This window comes from Quercus lobata, chromosome 3 (genome assembly GCF_001633185.2).
Source record: "Quercus lobata isolate SW786 chromosome 3, ValleyOak3.0 Primary Assembly, whole genome shotgun sequence".
NCBI lineage: Eukaryota > Viridiplantae > Streptophyta > Magnoliopsida > Fagales > Fagaceae > Quercus > Quercus lobata.
In genome coordinates, this window is record NC_044906.1 from 47,011,269 (window position 1) to 47,032,254 (window position 20,986).

At 36.6% G+C, this 20,986-nt stretch overlaps 1 protein-coding gene across 1 annotated transcript; it reads right to left on the reverse strand.

Annotated features, from left to right (window-relative positions):
* Window positions 1-274: 274 nt before the first annotated feature.
* Window positions 275-4,129, reverse strand: LOC115982705 (UPF0664 stress-induced protein C29B12.11c). Its single transcript, XM_031105393.1, has 5 exons — window positions 3,873-4,129; window positions 2,097-2,208; window positions 919-990; window positions 615-826; window positions 275-527 (listed from the first exon to the last, which is right to left on the reverse strand). Exons 1-5 carry the CDS (start codon window positions 3,980-3,982, stop codon window positions 419-421), a joined length of 615 nt encoding a protein of 204 aa, XP_030961253.1. The 5' UTR covers window positions 3,983-4,129; the 3' UTR covers window positions 275-418.
* Window positions 4,130-20,986: the final 16,857 nt, after the last annotated feature.

Below are 20,986 nucleotides of genomic sequence, written 5' to 3' on the forward strand. Positions count from 1 at the left end.
CTCAGCTTACTGGAGCTTAGATGCTAAAATTTTTAAGTTTAGCCTCTTTGATATATCATGCTTTTGTTGTTTTTGTTGCTAAAATATAACTTCTTAGCATTTTAACAGCTTTGTTAGGAATGCTCTAAAAAATTAAAAATAAAAATAAAAATATACAGTGTGTAGCTTTTAACACCGCCAAGCTCCACAAAGTGAGTTGGAGTCAACTTTTTAGTGTATTTATATTTGACAGAAAGGTGATGTAATTAGGAAAAAGAAAACTGCCAAAACAATAAAAATTATGAACAAAAGGTACTGTTATTATGAAACACAGAATAAGTGGCTTCTATGCAGTTTTAGTCACACATCATTCTAGTATTAATTTATTTATAGGGTTTTCTTCAAACATGTAATCATATGCTATACACACAAGATTAAATTAAATAGAATGCTCGGCAGGCTGGGACTGGTATGTCCGCCTCCTAAGTTGAGACTCAGCTGTTGGTTGCTGCAAAAAGATTCTTGTTGGATCATTAGGATCAACGTATCTGCAAAATGACACAGATTTTTAATCAGTTATCCCTTCAGGTATTCCTCGACTACATAAAAAATACAAGAGAGAGCATTTCACATACGCGGATCTCATCATTTCATCAACAGGAGTTTGCGCTGCTTGCAAAGGATCCACACGAGGCTCTGTTGCCGAACTATAGTGTTGATTGTATTGTCTCACTGAAGAGATCAAATTGAAAAAGAGTGGAACAAAGGTTCCGCAGCCACCTTCCTTGAACAAAATCTTGAATGAGTGAGTGGAGTAAAGTGCCCTGTTTTGGTTTTCTGGGACCACCTAAATTAAATTAAAGAGATAATCAGAATCTTGGAAATAGGATAGGAAAGGGTCTACATCCAACAAGTCTAGAACTCTCACTGATTACTTACAGGTTCCACTTGACCAGAAATGTTGTTGCAGAAAAATATAGGTTGATTAAATTTTTCACCGTGAACATAAAGCTGCAAAACAAAATCATCCATGAATCAGTGAAATGTCAATACATGGTTGTAGATGGACATAGCCTGACACCTCAAATTACATGCCCAATTCCACAAGCAAAGAGATTTTCTGTTACAAGGCTTGAAGCAAAAACATAGCAATATTTGCATGACAGCAAACAATGTCATGAATGAAGCCCAAACTGTAACCAAACTTCATATTACATCAAAAAGATGCGCAATATGCAACTTCATCACCATAACCATTTCCTAAAACAATGGTCCAATATAAAATTTCTTTTTTTTTTTGACAAGTAAAACAATGATCCCATATAAATTAACACTGAGTCACTGTCTAACTCCTCATCTTCATATGATCCAATGTGCAATTTCATTGTCATTACTAATGCAGCCAAGATAGTAAATATATAGCATTAGAATAAATGACCACAACAGAAAATCTACTTCGCTACCCAAAAAATTAAATAGAAAATCTCTCCCTCACCCTCTCTGGCTTGTTGGCAATACTAGTAGCTAAAACCACATCTTTTCTCCTGGTTGGCTCACCATTCAATTGAACTTTCACAATTTTTCACCATGGGGTAACAGAAAAAAAGATGAAAAGGGATTTTAAACAAAGGCAAACTAAGCCTGTGGAATGTTATATTCAGCCAACTTTAAAACAAATCCTAGAGCTAACAAATATGAAAGGGATGACCATTAAGCTGCTATAGGAATGGAGGTCTGAAAAGAGGTAACTGAAATGGTAAAAGGTGTAGCCCCAAGCAAAACCAACCACCCAAATTGAAAAGGCAAACTCAAAGAGGTCATTAGGCGGCTTCTTCACCAAAAAAGCAACTTACATTAAACCAAGAGGAAGAAATGAGGCATCAAATGTGAGGGCAATGTTCATGCACTTTCAGGTACTGGTTTGGGCTTACAGGTCACTGAACCTACTCCACTGCCCATTGACCCAGTTCATGTGTTACAGAGTTAGTATTTATTTTCAAAGAGGTCATTAGGTGCATAGCAACTTCTTTTAACTTCTAAGAATAAACAATTTATAAGACATGGCAATAAAATAAGGACAAAAAAGGAGCACAAAAGTAATAACAAGTATTACATACCAGAGGTATATCAAAAGCAGTAACGTTCCCTACAGGCTTATTTGCTACAAAGACCATGCGTATATTTGACAAGTAAATTGTTCCCCTTGCCTTAAGGTGACCTCCATGAGCTCTGAAAATACAAGGTGAGAGTCAGTTAACCTGAAAAATAAACCATTAAAAGCTACCTCAGCATTAATAGTCACTCAGTTATATGAGACTCAAGATGATGATAGAGCTGTCAGCCCCCTGAAGGTGAAATTACAAAACCTCACTCACTTATTGCACCCACCCGTTACATATCACACTCAAATTTAGGTCATGATGATACGAACGCCACACATCCACACCCCAACATCACTTTATTAGGTTCTTGTAAGAATGACATTTTCCAAACTTATAACTAAATACCAAAAAAAAAATTCCCAGTGTCACTAATTGAATTTCAACCAAGTAATTATCATAATTGAAATCCAACAAAGAAAAAATCATGCTATCAAGCATTGTTGTTTGCAGCTGGGATTGTTATCTGGGGTTTAACAAGGCCCTCAAAAGGGGCTTACGTGTTCCTTGGTCTAAAGTGTGTGTGTACAAGTTGTGCCAGTATTTGCTGTTAAGTCTTCTTGGATTTCAACAAAATGAATGTCAGAAAGTCCTGCAATCAAGCTGGTCTGATAAACCCTCATAGAGAAAAATACCCAAAACCATTGTTACATAATTCAAGTCTAAATAAATAAAAAACCATAACCCAATTACTTGTGGTATGATATTCTGAGTAAAATAAACTCCGTGCTTTAGGCAGCATTGATCATCATTTCTTTGATTTGCTCTCTTAAATTTTCAATTCCAACCTCTTGAGAGTGATGAAACTAGCATAGAGCTCAAGATCAAACAAGGAGATTGTAGAATTGGAGTCTAGTTTTGATGTGGGACCTAATTGGCACCATTCAGAAGCTTTTTTTTCATCATTGACGAGGTAAGATGCATAAATTGGCAAATTCAAGATTTTCTAAAATGAGAATTAATTGGCTGTACCAAGCCCATGAGTCTTCTTTTTAATTTTCAAGTCCTTTTTTCTATTCTGTTCTCATAGTTTCCTTTAATAGTTCTTCTATTTCTTAAGGCCTTAGATAACCAACCAAATTCATATAGAGATTGAGAGTTTAATAAAACTCTAGCAGCTTTTCTTATAGCTTTGTGGGTGTGGGTGTGGGTGTGGGTGTGATTGCAGATTGCCTTCTCTTTTTCCCAGTGTAATCTTAGAAACCTAAGCATCATTGCCTAGGGTTAGAGTTTATGTTTTTTTTTTTTTTTTTTTTTTTTAATATTATTCAATTCACTGTTTTGATACCAAACAGCCATCAAAAACCTATATCTGTTTATGAATTAACCGTCCTAAACCCCTAAAACATCAAACCCAATCCAAGAATCCTATGAAAAACCTAATATAGTGCTGAATTGAAAAAAATTATTAAAAAAAAAACCCTTCCCTATGTACATGTTAATTTAGCTTCAATAATAATTATTACTCATCAGAGATTCAGAGACAAATCCAATCTGTTTATATAGCTTGGAATGTTGTCAGTAGAGTTGAATAATAATTTTATGTGTTTTTTTGGTTGAGAACTAAGAACTAACTAGAAGTCTTTGTGAAAGGATTATAAATTGTCTTATTATATATATTTAATTGAAACAAGAAAAGAAAGCAATAAGAATGAATTAAGGATATAAAAAGGTTGACATTTCGCATGTTAAGTTAAAAACAATGAGAAAAACCAAAAGTTAGAAGAAACAGACCCAGGGATCTTGTCGACTTCGACTTCGACACCGTCTCTGGCCAAAACAAACAACTCGTTGACGAAAGGAACGGGCATTCCATTTGGGAACAGTTGAGGGTTCACAGCCATAACAACAAAACCAGGAAGATGAAGATCTAAAATCGCAAATTTGATACTTTTCGATTTTCCAAGGCTTTTCTGCTCTTGCTCTGTTCCTATTATTATTTTGATATTTCCAGGGCTTCGGTTCGGTTCGGTTCTGTTCTTTTCTTTTTCTTTTTCTTTTTCGTAAATACGAAGCAAACACGTATTTAAAACACGTGTCATGCGCACCACCAAAATTCATTATTTTTAAGCTGCATTTGGATTGCGCTGATTCCAGCGCGTTTGCGTTTTTCACCCTTTTTTTTTTTTTTTTTTTTCACACGTTTTTTAGACTTGTGGTTACTGTTTATATACTGTTCAATGAACAGTAATCACAAATTTTGACTTTTCAAACTTTTTTCATCCAATCAGTGCACATCGTGTACTATTTACGGACCCACAAATTTCACTTTTCAGCAACTTTTTCATTAAAAATGGGTCTCACGGTACTATTCACACATTTAAAAATTATTTTACTATAGTATTTTTCAGTTTTCAATTTCAGTTTTCAGTTTTCAACTGTATCCAAATGGACCCTTAGTGTTCTCCACGAGAAATTATTTGCTCCACCGAGTAGAGGAGTAACGTGGTCCTCATCGTGATATGTACCAATAGAAAGCAGCCACATATTAAAACAAAAGTTGAGTCAACAACTACACCTGCTGCAATAGAGCCTTTTAAAAACAAATACTAAAATACACTTTCACTTCTAATTCTACTTGGCCACTTCACCGAAAATTCTAAAACCCAAAAATTTCCAAACCACCCAGTTCTCTTCTCTCTCCCTCTCTGCATCATTCAAGAAATTTTTCTTTGCATGAACAAATTCTATGAGATTTTGAACTAACTTTGTTCTTGGGTCTAACTTGTTTTGGCTTGTTTCCCTCTTTTCCCCTATGACTGAAGTGGTTGTCGGAATCCAATATTGCAACTAATCATGACTGATCAAGGTATGTTACAAAGTCTTATTTCACTCTTCAAAGTACTATTTTCTTGCTCTGTTATGTTTCTGTGTAGTTTATAATACAATGTCTTCTACATGTTTGATAAAAAGCCCAAAATAAAAATGTATTAAAAGAATGAAATTTTTATTTTTATTTTCTTTCTATTTACTTTTCTTGACTATGAGCCCTTGTTTTTTTGCAGGTCTTTCATTTTAGAATGAGTCTTTAACTGAGACCTTAAGTTTAGTATTATAACGTTGTTGGGTTCCTCTTTTTCTTTTTCTTTTTCTTCTTTTTTTTTTTTTTTTTTTTTTTTTTTTTTTTTTTTTTTTTTTTTTTTTTTTTTGCTTTTTTGCTTTTGAATGTTGCTGTTGTTGATGCATTTGAATGTTATGGTGTTTTTAATCATATATATTAGAGACAATGAGAAAGGTGTTGAAGATATTAGAGTTAATGAGGAAGGTGTTTTTAATCATAGACAGTTTGGTAATGTTGGGCAGCTTGTTGTTCCCAAGTACATGAACTGTTTTTGAGAAGTGACATTTACTTGTTGAATAGCAAGGCAGTTTGTTGGTAATGTTATTAGAGGGCAATTTCTTATTGAAGTTTAAGTCTTGTTTTGATGAATCAACTCTTCAAAAAAAATAAGGTGCTCCTTCATCTTAAAAAAAATGTGCACAATGCTAAAATTCTAACATGTTAAAAAGTTTGTTATTGTCCTATCAAGGTATTACTAATTGGAAGAATGTGTTGGAGTATTATTGTGCTTCTACATTTTGTTCTTTAGTGTTTTATTTTTGTTTTCTGCTTGAAACTTTAATGTGTTTCTAAAAGAGGCTTTATTGTATTTGATTACTAACATTTGAAATTGTATTTAGGAGCATTAAAATTGGACCAATGAGGATACACTAAATGAAAATGTTGGAGATGGGACATTTGTTGCTGGTGTTATTATTGGTAAAGATGCAGAATGTCTTGGTTTGTTGCTTTGTCTGAGAGAGTATGTTATTCGGGTTCAAGCTTGCACGTTTTTGGGCTACTGTTTACTATGCAATGGAGTAGAGATGTTTGTATCAGATATGTGAACTGTCAAGATGCTGAATCAGTGAATGCATTGACAAATGGAAAAAACTACTTCGTTGAGGCAGGATTAATTTTGGTTGATATTAGGTGACTCATGTTAAACTTTGAATCAATTTCCTTTCATGTAGTGTAAAAAAACTTGTAACTAATGCAGCTAGTGAGTTGTAAAATTTTCTCAGGAAAAGGAAGAGCCTTTGGTAGGGAATTAGAGGAACGTTCTTTCTTTTTGTTAGCAATTGTATTGAAAGATATTTATCAATAAATCAAGTCTTTTGTTTTACAATGGTTATATTCTAATTTTCCACATCACAAGTTCACAAAAATTGCTTATAATCAACATTTGAAGTGAAAATACTTTTCATTGCTATTGGTTATATTCAATTGGATAAATAACAATGTTGAACTATACAATTTTTTACTAGGGGATGAGAAGGCATAACAAAAGAAAATATACAAAAAGGAATGTAATCTAACATTTCCTATAAATAGGCTTATTTTCATTGCCTTAAAAATACAAAAATAACATTTCCTGCAGCTTTCACTCTTCTAATCATTAGTTACTTGATTAATCTTCCAACTTGAGTACTTATCAAAAATCTTCCAAGTTGAATACTCATAAGATAACTTTTGAGTCAAATCATTTTTGTCTAGGAATTAGTTGTGGAAAACCATTTGAGAAAGAATTCTGCACAAATAGAGATGGACATTTTTAAGTTATTAGTAACAAGGTGATAACTATTGATACAAATAAATAAACATAACTAATGAAGAATAAAAAATTGAAACAACAAGTATATTTACCTGACTTAAATGTGTCAAGAAATCGTTACTTTGAAGCATGCTCGTGAAGTTGAAATTTGGAGAAGCACCGCTCCAATAGGAAAAGGGGTTCTACATTCAAATTAACTCAAGCTTAAATGTTAGATATTTTTATTAAATGAACATTCAATTTCACAAATCAATTATTTATTTATTTTTATTTACTTCTACCTGATTTGGATGTTAAAAATGACTTGAACTAATGGTTGTTGGCATGCTTGGAGGAAGGAATACCTATCAAATATTATAAGAGATTAATATGGGATCATTAAAAAAAAAAGGAAAAAAAAAAAAAAAAAAGAGGTTGCAAGGGGCTTAGATCATACTTGATTATCATAATTCTCATCCATGGGTACACTAGATGGGTGCATTGGCTGGCAAAGACCTGTACATTGTGGAGCATAGGTTGAGTTTTGTGAATTAATGACAATTGTTCTAAAGGCATATAGTTTCATAGGACAATTATTATTGATAAAGCTAGTAATATTGTTATTTTCATAGGACTTGTGTGCAGCATATGGTACGTGAATGACAAATATTCCAAAGTCAATATAGACAAGGCAACATATATAAGAAAAATTGATAAGTGCATACAATAAAGGGCAATAAAAAAAAAAATATTCCTGTAGCTTTGCACAGTGAAGATTTACTTGATAATGTGTATCATACAGTGCATCATTTATAAAGAATAAGCACATTTTTAAATCAAAATACTTGAAAGTCCTCCATATAAAATTGTTTAGAAAAGAATCAATACCTTTAGGGGCATGGCTAGAGCTTGTTGGAAGTCCTCTTATTGACAATTGTTCTAAAAAAAGGAGAGGAAATCATGGGCATTACTCACAACAAATAAATATTTGAACCACACTACTAGCATTTTTTTTTTAGTATAAAATTTAAATAAAAGAACAAAGATTTACTTGATCTTGTAACATCTTTTAATGGCTTCCTTTTACGCTTCTCCATGTTGCTTTTGAGTCTTGCATTTGTGACTCCTTTCAGTCGCACATTGGGGGGATCTAATATTGGCAAACTATTGAGAGAGCAATTTGTCTTCTCAACATCATCAAAGACATTATTAGTAATAAACCTATTTTCTTTTTCATCACCATCTCTAGCCACATTTAATTGCTCCATTTCTTTTTCAATTAATTTTATCATCTCTCTAACTTTTCTTTTGCACATTTCAGTATATCGAGTTATTGCTGCACTTTTTTGTGAAAACTTCATAAACCGAGCACATTAATTCGTTACGGCGTGAAGTCACGACAACTCATCATTTGCACTTGCTGGTTTTACATGATCACATAAAACACTATCTTTCTTTGCATCTTTTGTCCATCTTTTCAAATTATACTGAACAGGCAGCTCTGTGACATTTTTCACAATAAGTATTCGCAAAGCATGTCGACATAGTAACCCCAATGTTTCAAACATTTTACAACTGCATGTAACAACATTATTTGAGGAGTTAAATTGGAACAACACAAACCCTCCGACCACCTCCTTTGATAACTTCATAGGTAAAAGACACTCCATCAAAATACTCATCTTGGTGTGTGATCCCCAAGCTAGAAGGAATTTCTAACTCAAATCTTTTGAAAAATGTACAAGTATAAACAGATAATGCATGTTCCAAAAGTCCACAATTTTTGACTATTTGAGAAGATATACCTTGTTTGCAACGAAAATCTTTTTCTAAGTCTTCCACCCACATATTTTTTGAAGCTTTCTCATACTTATGTACAAATTCTGTTAGCCTCATTGTTTTGCACGTTATACGTTGAAAAACATTATTTACACTCTCACTCCTTGATGAAGCTTTCATTTTGGTAAAAAAAATGTTATGACTAAAAATTGAACACCACCTTTCCTGATTTTCATATAAAGTGTTAAGCCACTTATTGCCCACCAAATTGTAATCTCTAAGTAAGGCATCCCAAGAAGACTCAAACTCTAATTTTGTCTCACAATTATAAAGAATCTTATTAAATCTACTCTTGAATGTAGGAATCCCATAATGCCTTGTTAAATTTTATGTAGCATTTTTTGAGATATGCCATAAGCACAAGCAATGACATGCATCAGGAAACATAACTCTTTTGGCATTCTTCATTGCTTGACATTGGTCAATAAAAAATTGTCTTTGGTTTTTGATTTCCCATTGATTCTAAGAATGTTTCAAACAACCAAGTAAAAGAAATAGTTGTTTCATCCAATAAAAATGCATAGCCAAAAAGTATATTCTTCCAATGATGGTTGACACCTACAAATGGGGCACATATCATATTATACTTGTTAGTTCGATATGTATTGTCAAAACATATAACATCCCCAAAAGAGTTATAATCAATCATTGATCTGCCATCTCTCCAAAAAAAAAATTTTCATTCGATTTTCATGATCAACTTGAATTGCATAAAAAAACATAGGATCTTCTGCTAGCTTTTGTTTAAAGTGGTCAACTAAACTTTGAGCATCTCCAACCTTAACATTGATTAAATTCTGCTTGTTCACCACATTATAGCAATCTCGTTTTATAAACCCAACATTTTCAAACCCTCTAGTGATGAGAATCAACAAGCATTCAAGAATCTATTGCATGTTCCAGTTGGGCCTATTACTAAAGCAAGATCCAAGAAGATCAAAGAAGCATTTAATGGGCTGATTCAAGAGATTTGGGCTAATTCAAACGCAGGACATTCCAAGCTGGGCCCAAAGAAAGATGAAGGCGTACTAAATTTAATTCAAGCTATTGAGGGCTGATTTGGCTTAATTGGGCTTGATTTATAGCGTGGATTAATGGCTGATTGATTTTCCAGCTCCATATCAGTCAATAGATATTTTTCCTATTCTGGAGCTTCTAAATTTCGAACCAAATCTACCTTAATTTTAGGCTTTTATTATTTAGAACGTTTTTTAGCTATTTTCCTATTTTGGATTTGCTAATTTCAGACCAAATCAACTTTTATTTAGGGTTTTATTATTTAGTACGTTTTTAGATTTTCTATTTTCAGTCATGTCTTATAAATAGCATGCACTCATTGTAATAGAAGAAATTATTGAATAAAAAAAAAAAAAGGTGAGGCTTTGCTCTTCTTTTGGTTCTTCAAGAACTGTGAACTTATCAGGGATTCTTCCTTGTGGCGTTCAAACTTTATACTTTTGGTTCGTGATTCAATTATAATTATTGGGTCAAGGTGTTACATTTATATCTTTGGTTCGCGTTTCGATTATAAACGTTGGGTCAAGGTTTCTATCAAAAATCTGAAGTTTAGTTTTCTTGGGCAAGTATTCCAATATTTTTGTTGGGTCTCAAAGCGTGTCGATTGAGGTTCGCATCATTTGGTATCAGAGCACAGGTTCTAAAATCAGTTTTCTACCCCTTTATCTTTTGTTTCCTGTTATCATCCTATCTTGTTCCTTTTGTATTCTTTATTCCTTATTCTTATTTTGTGACGTGCACTAGGTTAAAATCGTGCACCAAGTTACCAAAAAAAAATGTGAAAAAAAAAAGAAAAAAGAAAAGACTTCAAAAAAAGAAAAAAAAAGAAATAGAAAACAAAAAAAAAAAAAAAAATTTGTTTGTAGTTTCAATTCACTCAGACCAAAATACTATTTTCTTTTGTCCTCTTCCTTGCTTTAGTGTTTCTATCATATTTTCTTGCCATTGGTATTAGTTTAAATACTACAAGTTGAATTTCTTGATCAAGTTTATTAGTTTAAGCAGAACTGAAAAGGAGAAGCTACGAGTGGAAAAAGGCAAGAGAGTGTGAGATTAATATTGGAAAAAAGCCAATTTAAGAGTGAAACACGAGTGTGAGTGACATAATTTGAGTGCAAACACGTGAGGGAGTGTTGTGAGGAATTATTTCTAACATCTCTTTGTAGTTTTAAAAATATGTCTTCCAGGGACGAAACATCAAATAGGGAAGGAAGGGAGGAGTCATCCCTTATGTTGCAGACTATGCAACAACAGTTTGAGCGCACAAACGTGGTGTTTAATGATATTCAGGATCGGATGGATAGGCAAGACGCTGTTATTGCTTCTTTGCGTGAAGAGCATCCCCAAAGAGCCCCTAATGCTAGAAGGCAAGAAAGGCGTGTGCGCGTGAATGATTCTGATGCCTACCATAAGGAAGAGTATGAAGATGAAGATGATCAAGTTTCATTGAACAATGAGGGCAAGTTTGTGCCAAGGGGAGAAAGGCATGGTAGAGGTTTCCGAAGAGATCCAAGATGGCAAGATGGGACTGACAGAAACCTAGGAAACATCAAAATGAAGATACCATCATTCCAAGGGAAAAATGATCCAGAAGGATACTTGAAGTGGGAGAAGAAGGTGGAGTTCATCTTTGAGTGCCACAACTACTCCGAGGAGAAAAAGGTAAAACTAGCTGTGATTGAGTTTACTGACTATGCTCTTATATGGTAGGATCAACTTGTGATGAACAGAAGGAGAAACTATGAGAGGCCTATTGAGACGTGGGAGGAAATGAAGGCCACCATGAGGAGGCGGTTTGTCCCTAGTCACTACTATAGGGACTTGTATCAAAAATTACAGAGCCTTACTCAAGGCTATAGGAGCGTGGATGACTACCACAAGGAGATGGAGATTGGCAGGATTCGAGCTAATGTAAAGGAGGATAGAGAAGCTACTATGGCAAGGTTTCTGAATGAGCTGAATCGGGACATTGCCAACGTGGTGGAGTTGCAACACTACGTGGAGTTGGAGGACATGGTGCACATGGCAATAAAGGTGGAACGACAACTTAAAAGGAAAGGAACTCGGTCATTTCAAAATCTGGACTCCTCTACTTCATGGAGGTCAAATGGGAGGAAAGACGAAGGGGTTGTCTTCAAATCCAAAACCGCACCACCAAAAAGGGAGAGATGAAGCTCCCAATGTCAACAAAGGTAAAAACAAATATCAAACTCGTAATCGTGATATTAAGTGTTTTCGTTGTTTGGGAGTAGGTCATATCGCTTCAGAATGCCCAAATAAGAGGACCATGATCACATGTGTTGATGGAGAGGTGGAAATTGAAAGTGAGGAAGATGATGACCAGATGCCATCACTGGAGGATGCTTGTGATGATAATGTAGAGTATCCAGTGGAGGGTGAGTCACTTGTGGCTAGGCGTGCTTTAAGTGCCCAAGTTAAAGAGGATGACATGGAACAACAAAGGAAGAATATTTTTCACACTAGATGCCACATCAACAATAAGGTATGTAGTATGATCATTGATGAGGGGAGCTGTGCTAATATGGCTAGCACTACTTTAGTTGAAAATTTGAATTTACCTACCATGAAACACCCTAGACCATATAAGTTGCAGTGGTTGAATGATTGTGGAGAGGTTAAGGTAAATAAGCAAGTACTGGTTTCTTTTTCAATTGGGAGGTACAAGGATGAAGTACTTTGTGATGTTTTTCTAATGCATGCGGGTCACATTTTATTGGGCAGGCCTTGGCAGTTTGACAGAAAGGTCAATCATGACGGGTTCAAGAATAGGCATTCTTTTGTAAAAGAAAATAAAACCATTACTCTTGTACCGTTGACTCCAAGACAAGTGTACGAAGATCAAATGAAATTGAAAAGAGAGAATGACTTGCAAAAAAATTGTGACACTGAGAGCTCAAAAAAAAAATGATGAGAAAGAGAGTGAAAGGAAAAAAGAGGGTGAACAGAAAAAAGACAGTGAAAAGAAAATAGAGAGTGGAAAAAGTGAGAGAAAAACAAAAAAAACAAGGGAGTTTTTATGCTAAGGCGAGTGATGTCAAGAATGTTTTTTATACAAACTAGCCTATACTTGTACTCTTGTACAAAGAGGCATGTTTTAATACTAACGAACTTGACGAATCTTTGCCTAGTGTTATTGTTTTTTTGTTGCAGGAATATGAGGACGTGTTTCCTAATGATGTGCCTAGTGGATTGCCACCTATTAGAGGAATAGAGCATCAAATTGATTTTGTGCCAGGTGCGACAATTCCTAACCGACCAACCTATAGGAGTAATCCAGAAGAGACAAAGGAACTTCAAAGGCAAGTTGAGGAGTTGCTGACCAAAGGACATGTGAGAGAGAGTATGAGTCCATGCGCGGTGTCGGTGCTACTTGTGCCTAAGAAGGATGGAACTTGGAGGATATGTGTTGATTGCAGGGCTATCAACAACATTATGTTAATGAAATGACTAGTTTGGATGGTGAAAAGAAGGCTGAGATGGTGAAGAAACTCCATGAAAGTGTACGGCAACATATAGAAAAGAAAAATGAGCAATATGCAACCAAAGCCAACAAGGGCTGTCAACAAATCCTCTTTGAATCGGGTGATTGGGTTTAGGTGCATATGAGGAAAGAAAGATTTCCAGCCCGTAGGCGGTCCAAGCTACATCCTAGAGGGGATGGTCCATTTCAAGTCCTTGAGAGAATCAATGATAATGCATACAAGTTGGATCTTCCAGGTGAGTATAACATTAGTGCTACATTTAATGTTTCTGATCTTTCTCCTTTTGATGTAGGTGACGATTCGAGGATGAATCCTTTTGAAGAGATGGGGCTGATGAGAATCAACAAGCATTCAAGGATCCATTGCATGTTCCAGTTGGGCCTATTACTAAAGCAAGATCCAAGAAGATCAAAGAAGCCCTTAATGGGCTGATTCAAGAGATTTGGGCTAATTCAAACACAGGACATTCCAAGTTGGGCCCAAAGAAAGATGAAGGAGTAATAAATTTAATTCAAGCTATTGAGGGCTGATTTGGCTTAATTGGGCTTGATTTATGGCGTGGATTAATAGCTGGTTGATTTTCCAGCTCCATATCAGTCAATAGATATTTTTCCTATTTTGGAGCTTCTAATTTCGGACCAGATCTACCTTAATTTTAGGCTTTTATTCTTTAGATCGTTTTTTAGCTATTTTCCTATTTTGGATTTGCTAATTTCAGACCAAGTTAACTTTTATTTAGGGTTTTATTATTTAGTACGTTTTTAGATTTTCTATTTTCAGTCATGTCTTATAAATAACATGCACTCATTGTAATATAAGAAATTATTGAATAAAAAAAAAAATGTGAGGCTTTTCTCTTTTTTTGGTTCTTCAAGAACTGTGAACTTATCAGGGATTCTTTCTTGTGGCGTTCAAATTTTATATCTTTGGTTCGTGATTCAATTATAATCATTGGGTCAAGTGTTACACTTATACCTTTGGTTTGCGTTTCGATTATAGACGTTGGGTCAAGGTTTCTATCAAAAATCTAAATTTTAGTTTTCTTGGGCAAGTATTCCAATATTTTTGTTGGGTCTCAAAGCATATCAATTGAGGTTCGCATCATCTAGCTTCCTCAACTAAATAGGAATATGCACTTATTGTTCTTATGCCCGCTTCCTTGAAAGTTTTTATAACGCCTAACTGAGCATCAGTTATTTTTTGATTCAACCTTAGAAATGGCCTTTCTTCTAGCTTTGCAAGCTCATGATTATGAGTAGGATTGAAGTGAGTAACCTTCCACTCATCATTTTTCACTATAAACTGGATACTAGCTTCACAACTAGTGCTAGTTTGTAATTTTTTGAACTTCTTATCATCCAAATTGTCACTATATTGTGGGAATCCTTCTTTTGAACACACATAGTCTTGTTGTCTTACAACATTTTTTGCATATCTGAGTTTTTGTTTCTGAACACTAAACCCAATTCGTATGGTATAGTCATTGTACAATTTATATGCTTCATCCTTACTATGCACCACCATTCCAAGCATAGGGATGTTTTTGGCAAAATAAATGCCTATGTAAGCTGACGACCCTGAGGAGCCGTTGGCTCCGGAAAGATGGACAGACCTTTCAAGTGACGGGCATCTCTCTCTCTAGGAACCGACGGGTGTGACCCCTGCACTGACCAACGGAGACCTTTGAAGCAATAGACGACCTTAGACCAATGGAAGAAAAAGCTGACGGGTCCAGCGTGGCCTTGCGTGATCCTCATGATTACTCATATAAGGAAATATCTTACATAACACACAGGAAAACTCACTACTGATCCATATCTCCCTCATATGGAAAGACACCCAAAAATCTTGGAAACTCTAAGTATCAAATCTCCCCTACTAGGACAGATCCCTGCTTTGAAGGGATCCCAATTCGCCACTCATCACTATAAAAACACCAGACCTCCTCTTTTCTCAGATACACAGAAAATCCCTAACTCTCTCACTATGGAGTTCTTAGAGATTTCACATTCGTTAACTTGACTTTCGGAGGGTTCTTGGCCGGTACCACACTGGTGCCTTCTGTTTAGTCATTGTGTTTTTATTCCACAGGTACTCATTGGCGTGACTTGGAGCCTACAACTTACTGACGATTTTAGCACATCATCAGTTTCAATATCTTCAACACCTTCCTCATTGACTTGAATATCTATGATTAAAAACAACACAACATTCAAATGCATCAGCAACAGCAACATTCAATTTCAAAAAAAAAAAAAAAAAAAAAATTTTCTGAGCAGAACATATAGAAGGCACTGTATTATCAACTACATAGAGATAAAACAGAGTAAGAAAATAATACTTTGAAGAGTGAAATGAGACTTTGTAACATACCTTGATCAGTCATGGTTAGTTGTAACGGTAAGCATTAGATTCCGGCAACCACTTCAGTCATAGGGGAAAAGAGGGAAACAAGCCTAAACAAGTTAGACCCAAGAACAAAGTTAGTTCAAAATCTCATAGAGCTTGTTCATGCAAAGAAAAATTTCTTCAATGATGCAGGGAGGGAGAGAGAAGAGAGTTGGGCGATTTGGAAATTTTTGGGTTTTAGAATTTTTGGTGAAGCGGCTAAGTAGAATTAGAAGTGAAAGTGTATTTCAGTATTTGTTTTTAAAAGGCTGGAGTATTGCAGCAGGTGTGGTCGCTAACTCAACTTTTGTTTTAATACGTGGCTGCTTTCTATTGGTACATATCACTAGGAGGACCACGTCACTCCTCCATCGGGGAGGAGCAAATAATTTCTCACGTGGGTAATACATAAAAAAAAAAAATAAAAAAACAAAAAAAAAAAATTTGTCCCCAAGTCTAAACTTTTTTCCCCCAAAGTTTTTTTAGCCTTTTATAAAAAATAAAAAATAAAATAGTTGAGTCCAAAAATCTTCTTAAAGGAAAAAAAAAAGTTTAAACTATTTTTTTTTTTTTTTTTGGGTAGAAAAGAGCACATCATAAAATAGCTACAAGTAACAATTCTATTGCAACAAACTCCTTCCTCATCTAGGGTTAGAAATTTTTCCACCTTAGGCAATGGATCATTAAAAAAAAGAAGTTATAGTATTAGAGTTTCCAAGTTTAGATAAAACATCTACACAAACAATTGGCTTCTTTGAATGTGTGTTTAGGCGGGGGGAGGGTGGGAAGAGGTTTCAAAGATAGGTTAGTCGAGCTACTATTCATTAGGACTTTTTTTTTTTTTTTTTTTTTTGAGAAACTTGTTCGTTAGGACTTAAGTTTGAATATAATGATAATTTTGTAGATAAACACATCGATATGAATACAAATCACTTTATACTTCATCAATCATAATTTTTCATGTATTCTTTTTTACTTATAAAATAAAACCAAATTTTAAATTAGGAAAAAAATTTTAAGACATGTTATAACATAATTTTTTTTTGAATATTTTATATCTCATTAGTTACACTGGAGGAGGAGGGATTTGGAACCTAAATATCATAAACAACCCAAGAGATGGTGACCAATTAAGCTACAAGAATCTTGGCTATCATACTATAATTGAAACCTTTGGTATACTATCTCCTCTTTTGTTGATGCCTAGTGGTAAATCACCATTATTTATCCTCACATTTTCCAAGCAATATGAGTTTTTTCCCATAAGCATTTAAGTGCAAAATGTGAAGTTCATCACATCCTTATTCATTGTGTCCTAAACAACCATAGGTGATGATGCCAAAAAATCAATAGTGAGCTACACAACCCTCACGTGCTTGAAACAACGCCTGCACAACACAAAAAAAGAAGACCTCGCAGAGAGCATTGGTGTGGTGCCAAGCAAATACCCTCCAAAGGTCAAGTTAGAATTTCTCACAACTCTAGAGTGCCAGAGCGGGTAAATTATGCGTAACTTGGTTAATAAGGGTATTGGGGCTTTTATAGTAGTAGAGGATTAACATCTTTTCCTTGCTGTAAAAGTCTTTTCCTTATAGGAATCCTTGCAAAGTGTATATTGCGAAGTCCTTTCCTTGTAGGAGTCCTTTTGATCAACACTAAACGTGAAGCGCAAGATATTTCCTTATATATGCAAACGTGGAGGTCAAGTTAAGCTTTGTGAGGGTCGTCAGCTCCACTTGATCTCTTCAGCTTTTTCGTCGTCAGCCACCCATGCCCTTTTCCTAAGGTCATCCCGTCAGCTCTAAGGCACGCTACGTGATCTTCTTAAGGTTGTCGCCTTCAATGGATCCCGACGGGCTTAACTGGGGTGTTGCTTTATACCTCTTCAAGGGCGAATACTATTACTCCAATTTTTTCCCTTATCAGCTGCCCCCTACTCCATATCCTCGTCAGCTTAAACTGACGGGTTATGGAGTTAGACTTTCATTGCTCGGACACGTGGCACATTTTGGTTGGTTCCACTTCTAGACGAAGGCGTTGCTTCGTCTTCCGTGCACTTTCCCCCTATATATAATTCGCCTCCTCCCCTTATTTCTCCTATTTCACCCTTGCTAATTTCCAGAGAGAAAGCCCGTCACTTTTACTTCGTCGGCTTGTTAACTCCGTCGCTCTTGATGCTATCGTCGTTTTCGAAACTGTTGCTTCAAAAGACACTTGTAAGTTCTTTTCTCCTTTTTCTTATACGTACGTTCTTTATTCTAATTGATTAACTCCCTAGTGAGGTCGTCATCTTAGGTTCTTAGAATGAATCTGTCACTTGTAGATAGTTAGATGTCAAGTGACGCGACGAGTGAAATGTCGTCAGTCCGCGAAGGAGCGGGCTACGACGAGGTATTCAGTTCAGGTTATGAGTCCGAGGGTTCTTCCTGGTCGTCAGAAAGGGAAACGTCAGCCCAATCCCTTGATGAGGAACTTGAAAGTTATGGAGAGGAAGGTGAGGAAGAAATAGTAAGTAAGGAGGGTGAAGTTGAGGAAGGAGAAGAGGTGAGGGATAGTGACGGAGACGGAGACGAAGGTGACGAAGACTCCTGTGAGGGAACTTCAGGAATTCTTGGAGGTAACCGTCCCTTCATCCTTCCTGAGGATTGGGTCGTCAATAAGTTCCTACCAAAAATGAGTGACAGGATCTTTAAGGAGTTACGTACTCGTTTCCAAATCCCAGACCATATCCCAATCCGTCTACCTAGAAAAAACGAAAAATGCTATACAGGGAGGACTGCAGATGTTGGTATGAATGATGCCGGGTAATAGAAATTCCTTTGGACGAGCGGAGGTGCTGGGATCTCATCACACTTGACACTTTGCACGCTTATTGAGGGGGTCCCGTGCCAACATTAGAGGCTCTTAAATTGGACGAATACTCTCGTCGTCGTAAGTGCATTTCCTACCATCCTCGTCACTTTTATTCTTACCGTCAACTTTTCCAATGTAAGTTTGTTGTCTTTTTGCAGAAATGGAGGCGGCTAGACAAAGGGTGAGGGTAGCTGCAGCCCGTAAAAAAGAAAAAGAAAGGAAGGCTAAGGAGGGGGCCTCCTCGTCAGCCCCCAAGGCTGTTGCTAAGGGTTCAGCCAAAAGGAAGGCTGACGGGAAGGATGACCGTCCATCCAAAAAGGCAACCGTCACCCCTCGAAATGAGCATGTCAAGAGGTCTCCTCCCAAGTCGAGTCGGGGCGCAGGCAAGGGAGTGATGACTTCTTCTGGTCCCGTCATTGAGGGACCCCGTCGCCTTTTGACCCACAAAGATTACGCTATTGAGGGAGTAGAGTCCTTTATAAAGCTGACGGACGTAGAGCCTTGCGATCAGCTAGGAACAAAGGACCTAGAGGTGTTGGCTCTTTTTGACCTTACCCGGGTATGTTTACTTCCTTGGCTAATTTTTTATCTCGTTTCTTTTTGTCCATTGACTGATGACTGTATCATTTTCAAGCTTTGGTGCGTGTTAAGGCACTTCAAGATAGGTGTGTTGCCAAAGAGAGGGTCATCAACAAGGTTAGGAAAAGTACTAAAAATTTACTGGACGCATAAGCGCAATATAAGGAGGCTCTCTGAACCCTAAATAGTGAGTTGAAGGAGGTAAAAGAAAAGTTAGGGGAGGCAAGTTGTGAGAAGGAGACGCTGCAGGAAGAGCTGTCGACCTTGCGCGGGGAGATGGAGAAGGCTGGGGCCGACGCTATTACGGAATTCAAGGCGTCTTAATCATTCGTCAACTCTTGTGCTGAGTATTATGGTACTGGGTTTGAGGACTATCTTAAACAGGTTGTGCTCTCCTTCCTAGACTTGGATCTATCCGGGATTACCATGGATGCCCCCATCTCGTCGACCCTTGCTGGTGACGTCGTTGTTGATAAGAGTGACGACTCTACTGAACTAGATCTCCCACCCAAGGATGATGGCATCGTCCTTGCTCAACCTGCTGCGAATCCTCCCGTCGCCACTTCCAACCCCTCCATCGAGCTCTTAGACGTGGAAAACCCTTCTGTTCATGATAAAGACAATGTGAGAGTGCCTTTTTCCGTAACACTTAGGCCTAAGGATCTCGGGCCGAATAGTTGTAGTTTGGTGGACCAGGCTTTAATTCACTGCAGCTAACAGACTGTTTAAGAATCAAGTAGTGCATAGGGCATGCTTCCTACAATACATATAAACTAACAAACAAGCATGTTTGTATTGAACGACAAATCAAAATAGCAAAGTAAATGCAGAGAACAAAATAATAAAAGCACAAAGCAATGTTTTAGAGATCCTTAAATCAGTGGAAAGTATTTCATTGAATTTTTCTTTATTATGATTACAGTATGCTCACTAAGACGTGATACAAAGTTCAAGCAAGCTCAAAAATTACAGTCTTGAATGGTTATTCTAACCTTCAAGACTTGCAAAGTTTGATTCTTTTTGAATCCCAGTATGTGCTATAGTGGCTTTTCTAGGATATTAGGAAGTAGCGTTACTAATTTTCCCTGAGTTTTCTCTTCTTTTAAGAATTTTATCAATAGTTCTTTCATTCCTAAATTCTCTCTGCCCTTCTTCGCAATCCTTCCCTCCTTTTTATAGTGATATTCTAAAGTCCCAGGGGAACCATTGGTTCCTCTGTTTTGTCCTTTGGTCAACAGGGCATGTATTGTGCCCATCGCTCAGCAGGTTTTGTTTCCCTGTTCTTCATCCTTTCCTTCCTTTAGTTTTGATTTCTTTGAAAGTCTAGGACTGACTACCTATTTCGGAACATGCTGAGGTCACACCTTTCTCGATCCCACTTTTGGCAGCTCTTCTTCTTTATCTTTTTTTCTCAGATGGGCGGAATCACATTCTGCCAGTTTGAAAGTCTTCCGCTGCTATTCCCTTTTTTATACTTCTTCATTCTGGTTCCTCGAGGCGCTTCCCACATGTGCCATGAGAGGTCGTTGATTCTTTCCTCTTTTCTTGCTGGGTCATTTGGCGCTTGAGAGGGACGTGGCTTCCCCTCTGTTTCTTATGTTTCTTTTTTTGTCCTTTCCTTTCGAACTGTCTTAATCTTTTGTTGACTGTGCTTACACGCCTAAGAGGATCTGAGCCTTTTGGTGGTCTCTGAGGATCCCGGCTCAACTTTCTTCTTTAATCCTCTGATATGGGCTTCTTTTCCTTTTCTTTCTTCTTTTCTCATAAGCTTCTGGGCTTCCCTTTTTCCTTTTTGATGCTTCTTTTGGGCTTCAAGCCTCTTGGGCCTGCCATTTCTTCTCTTTCGTGGCCCCTTGCAGTTATTCCTTTGGGCTTGGGTACTGTGGTTTTTTTTTAGACCTCAACATTTAGCCCCCCGAGCTTGTGGGTTGCCTGAAGCCCACGCGTGAGTAATTCAGGGTTTCTTAGATTCTGTAGGATCTTCTTTTAATTACCCATGGGTTCCCTTCTTTCTTACTCAAGATCCGGGCATTTCTTGCTGCCTTTTTTTTTTTGTTATCTTAGTCTTTTCTGTGTGTCATGTTCCCTCATTTTA

What these genes read in the sequence shown, in the direction of transcription:
- LOC115982705 (XM_031105393.1), bottom strand. Translation starts at nt 3,982, where the DNA reads ATGGCTGTGAACCCTCAACTGTTCCCAAATGGAATGCCCGTTCCTTTC. An exon ending in CTGCTTTTGATATACCTCTG is followed by an intron (nt 991 to 2,096) that starts GTATGTAATACT and finishes TTTGTTTTGCAG; the next exon opens with CTTTATGTTCACGGTGAAAA. An exon ending in GATGAAATGATGAGATCCGC is followed by an intron (nt 528 to 614) that starts GTATGTGAAATG and finishes GTCATTTTGCAG; the next exon opens with ATACGTTGATCCTAATGATC.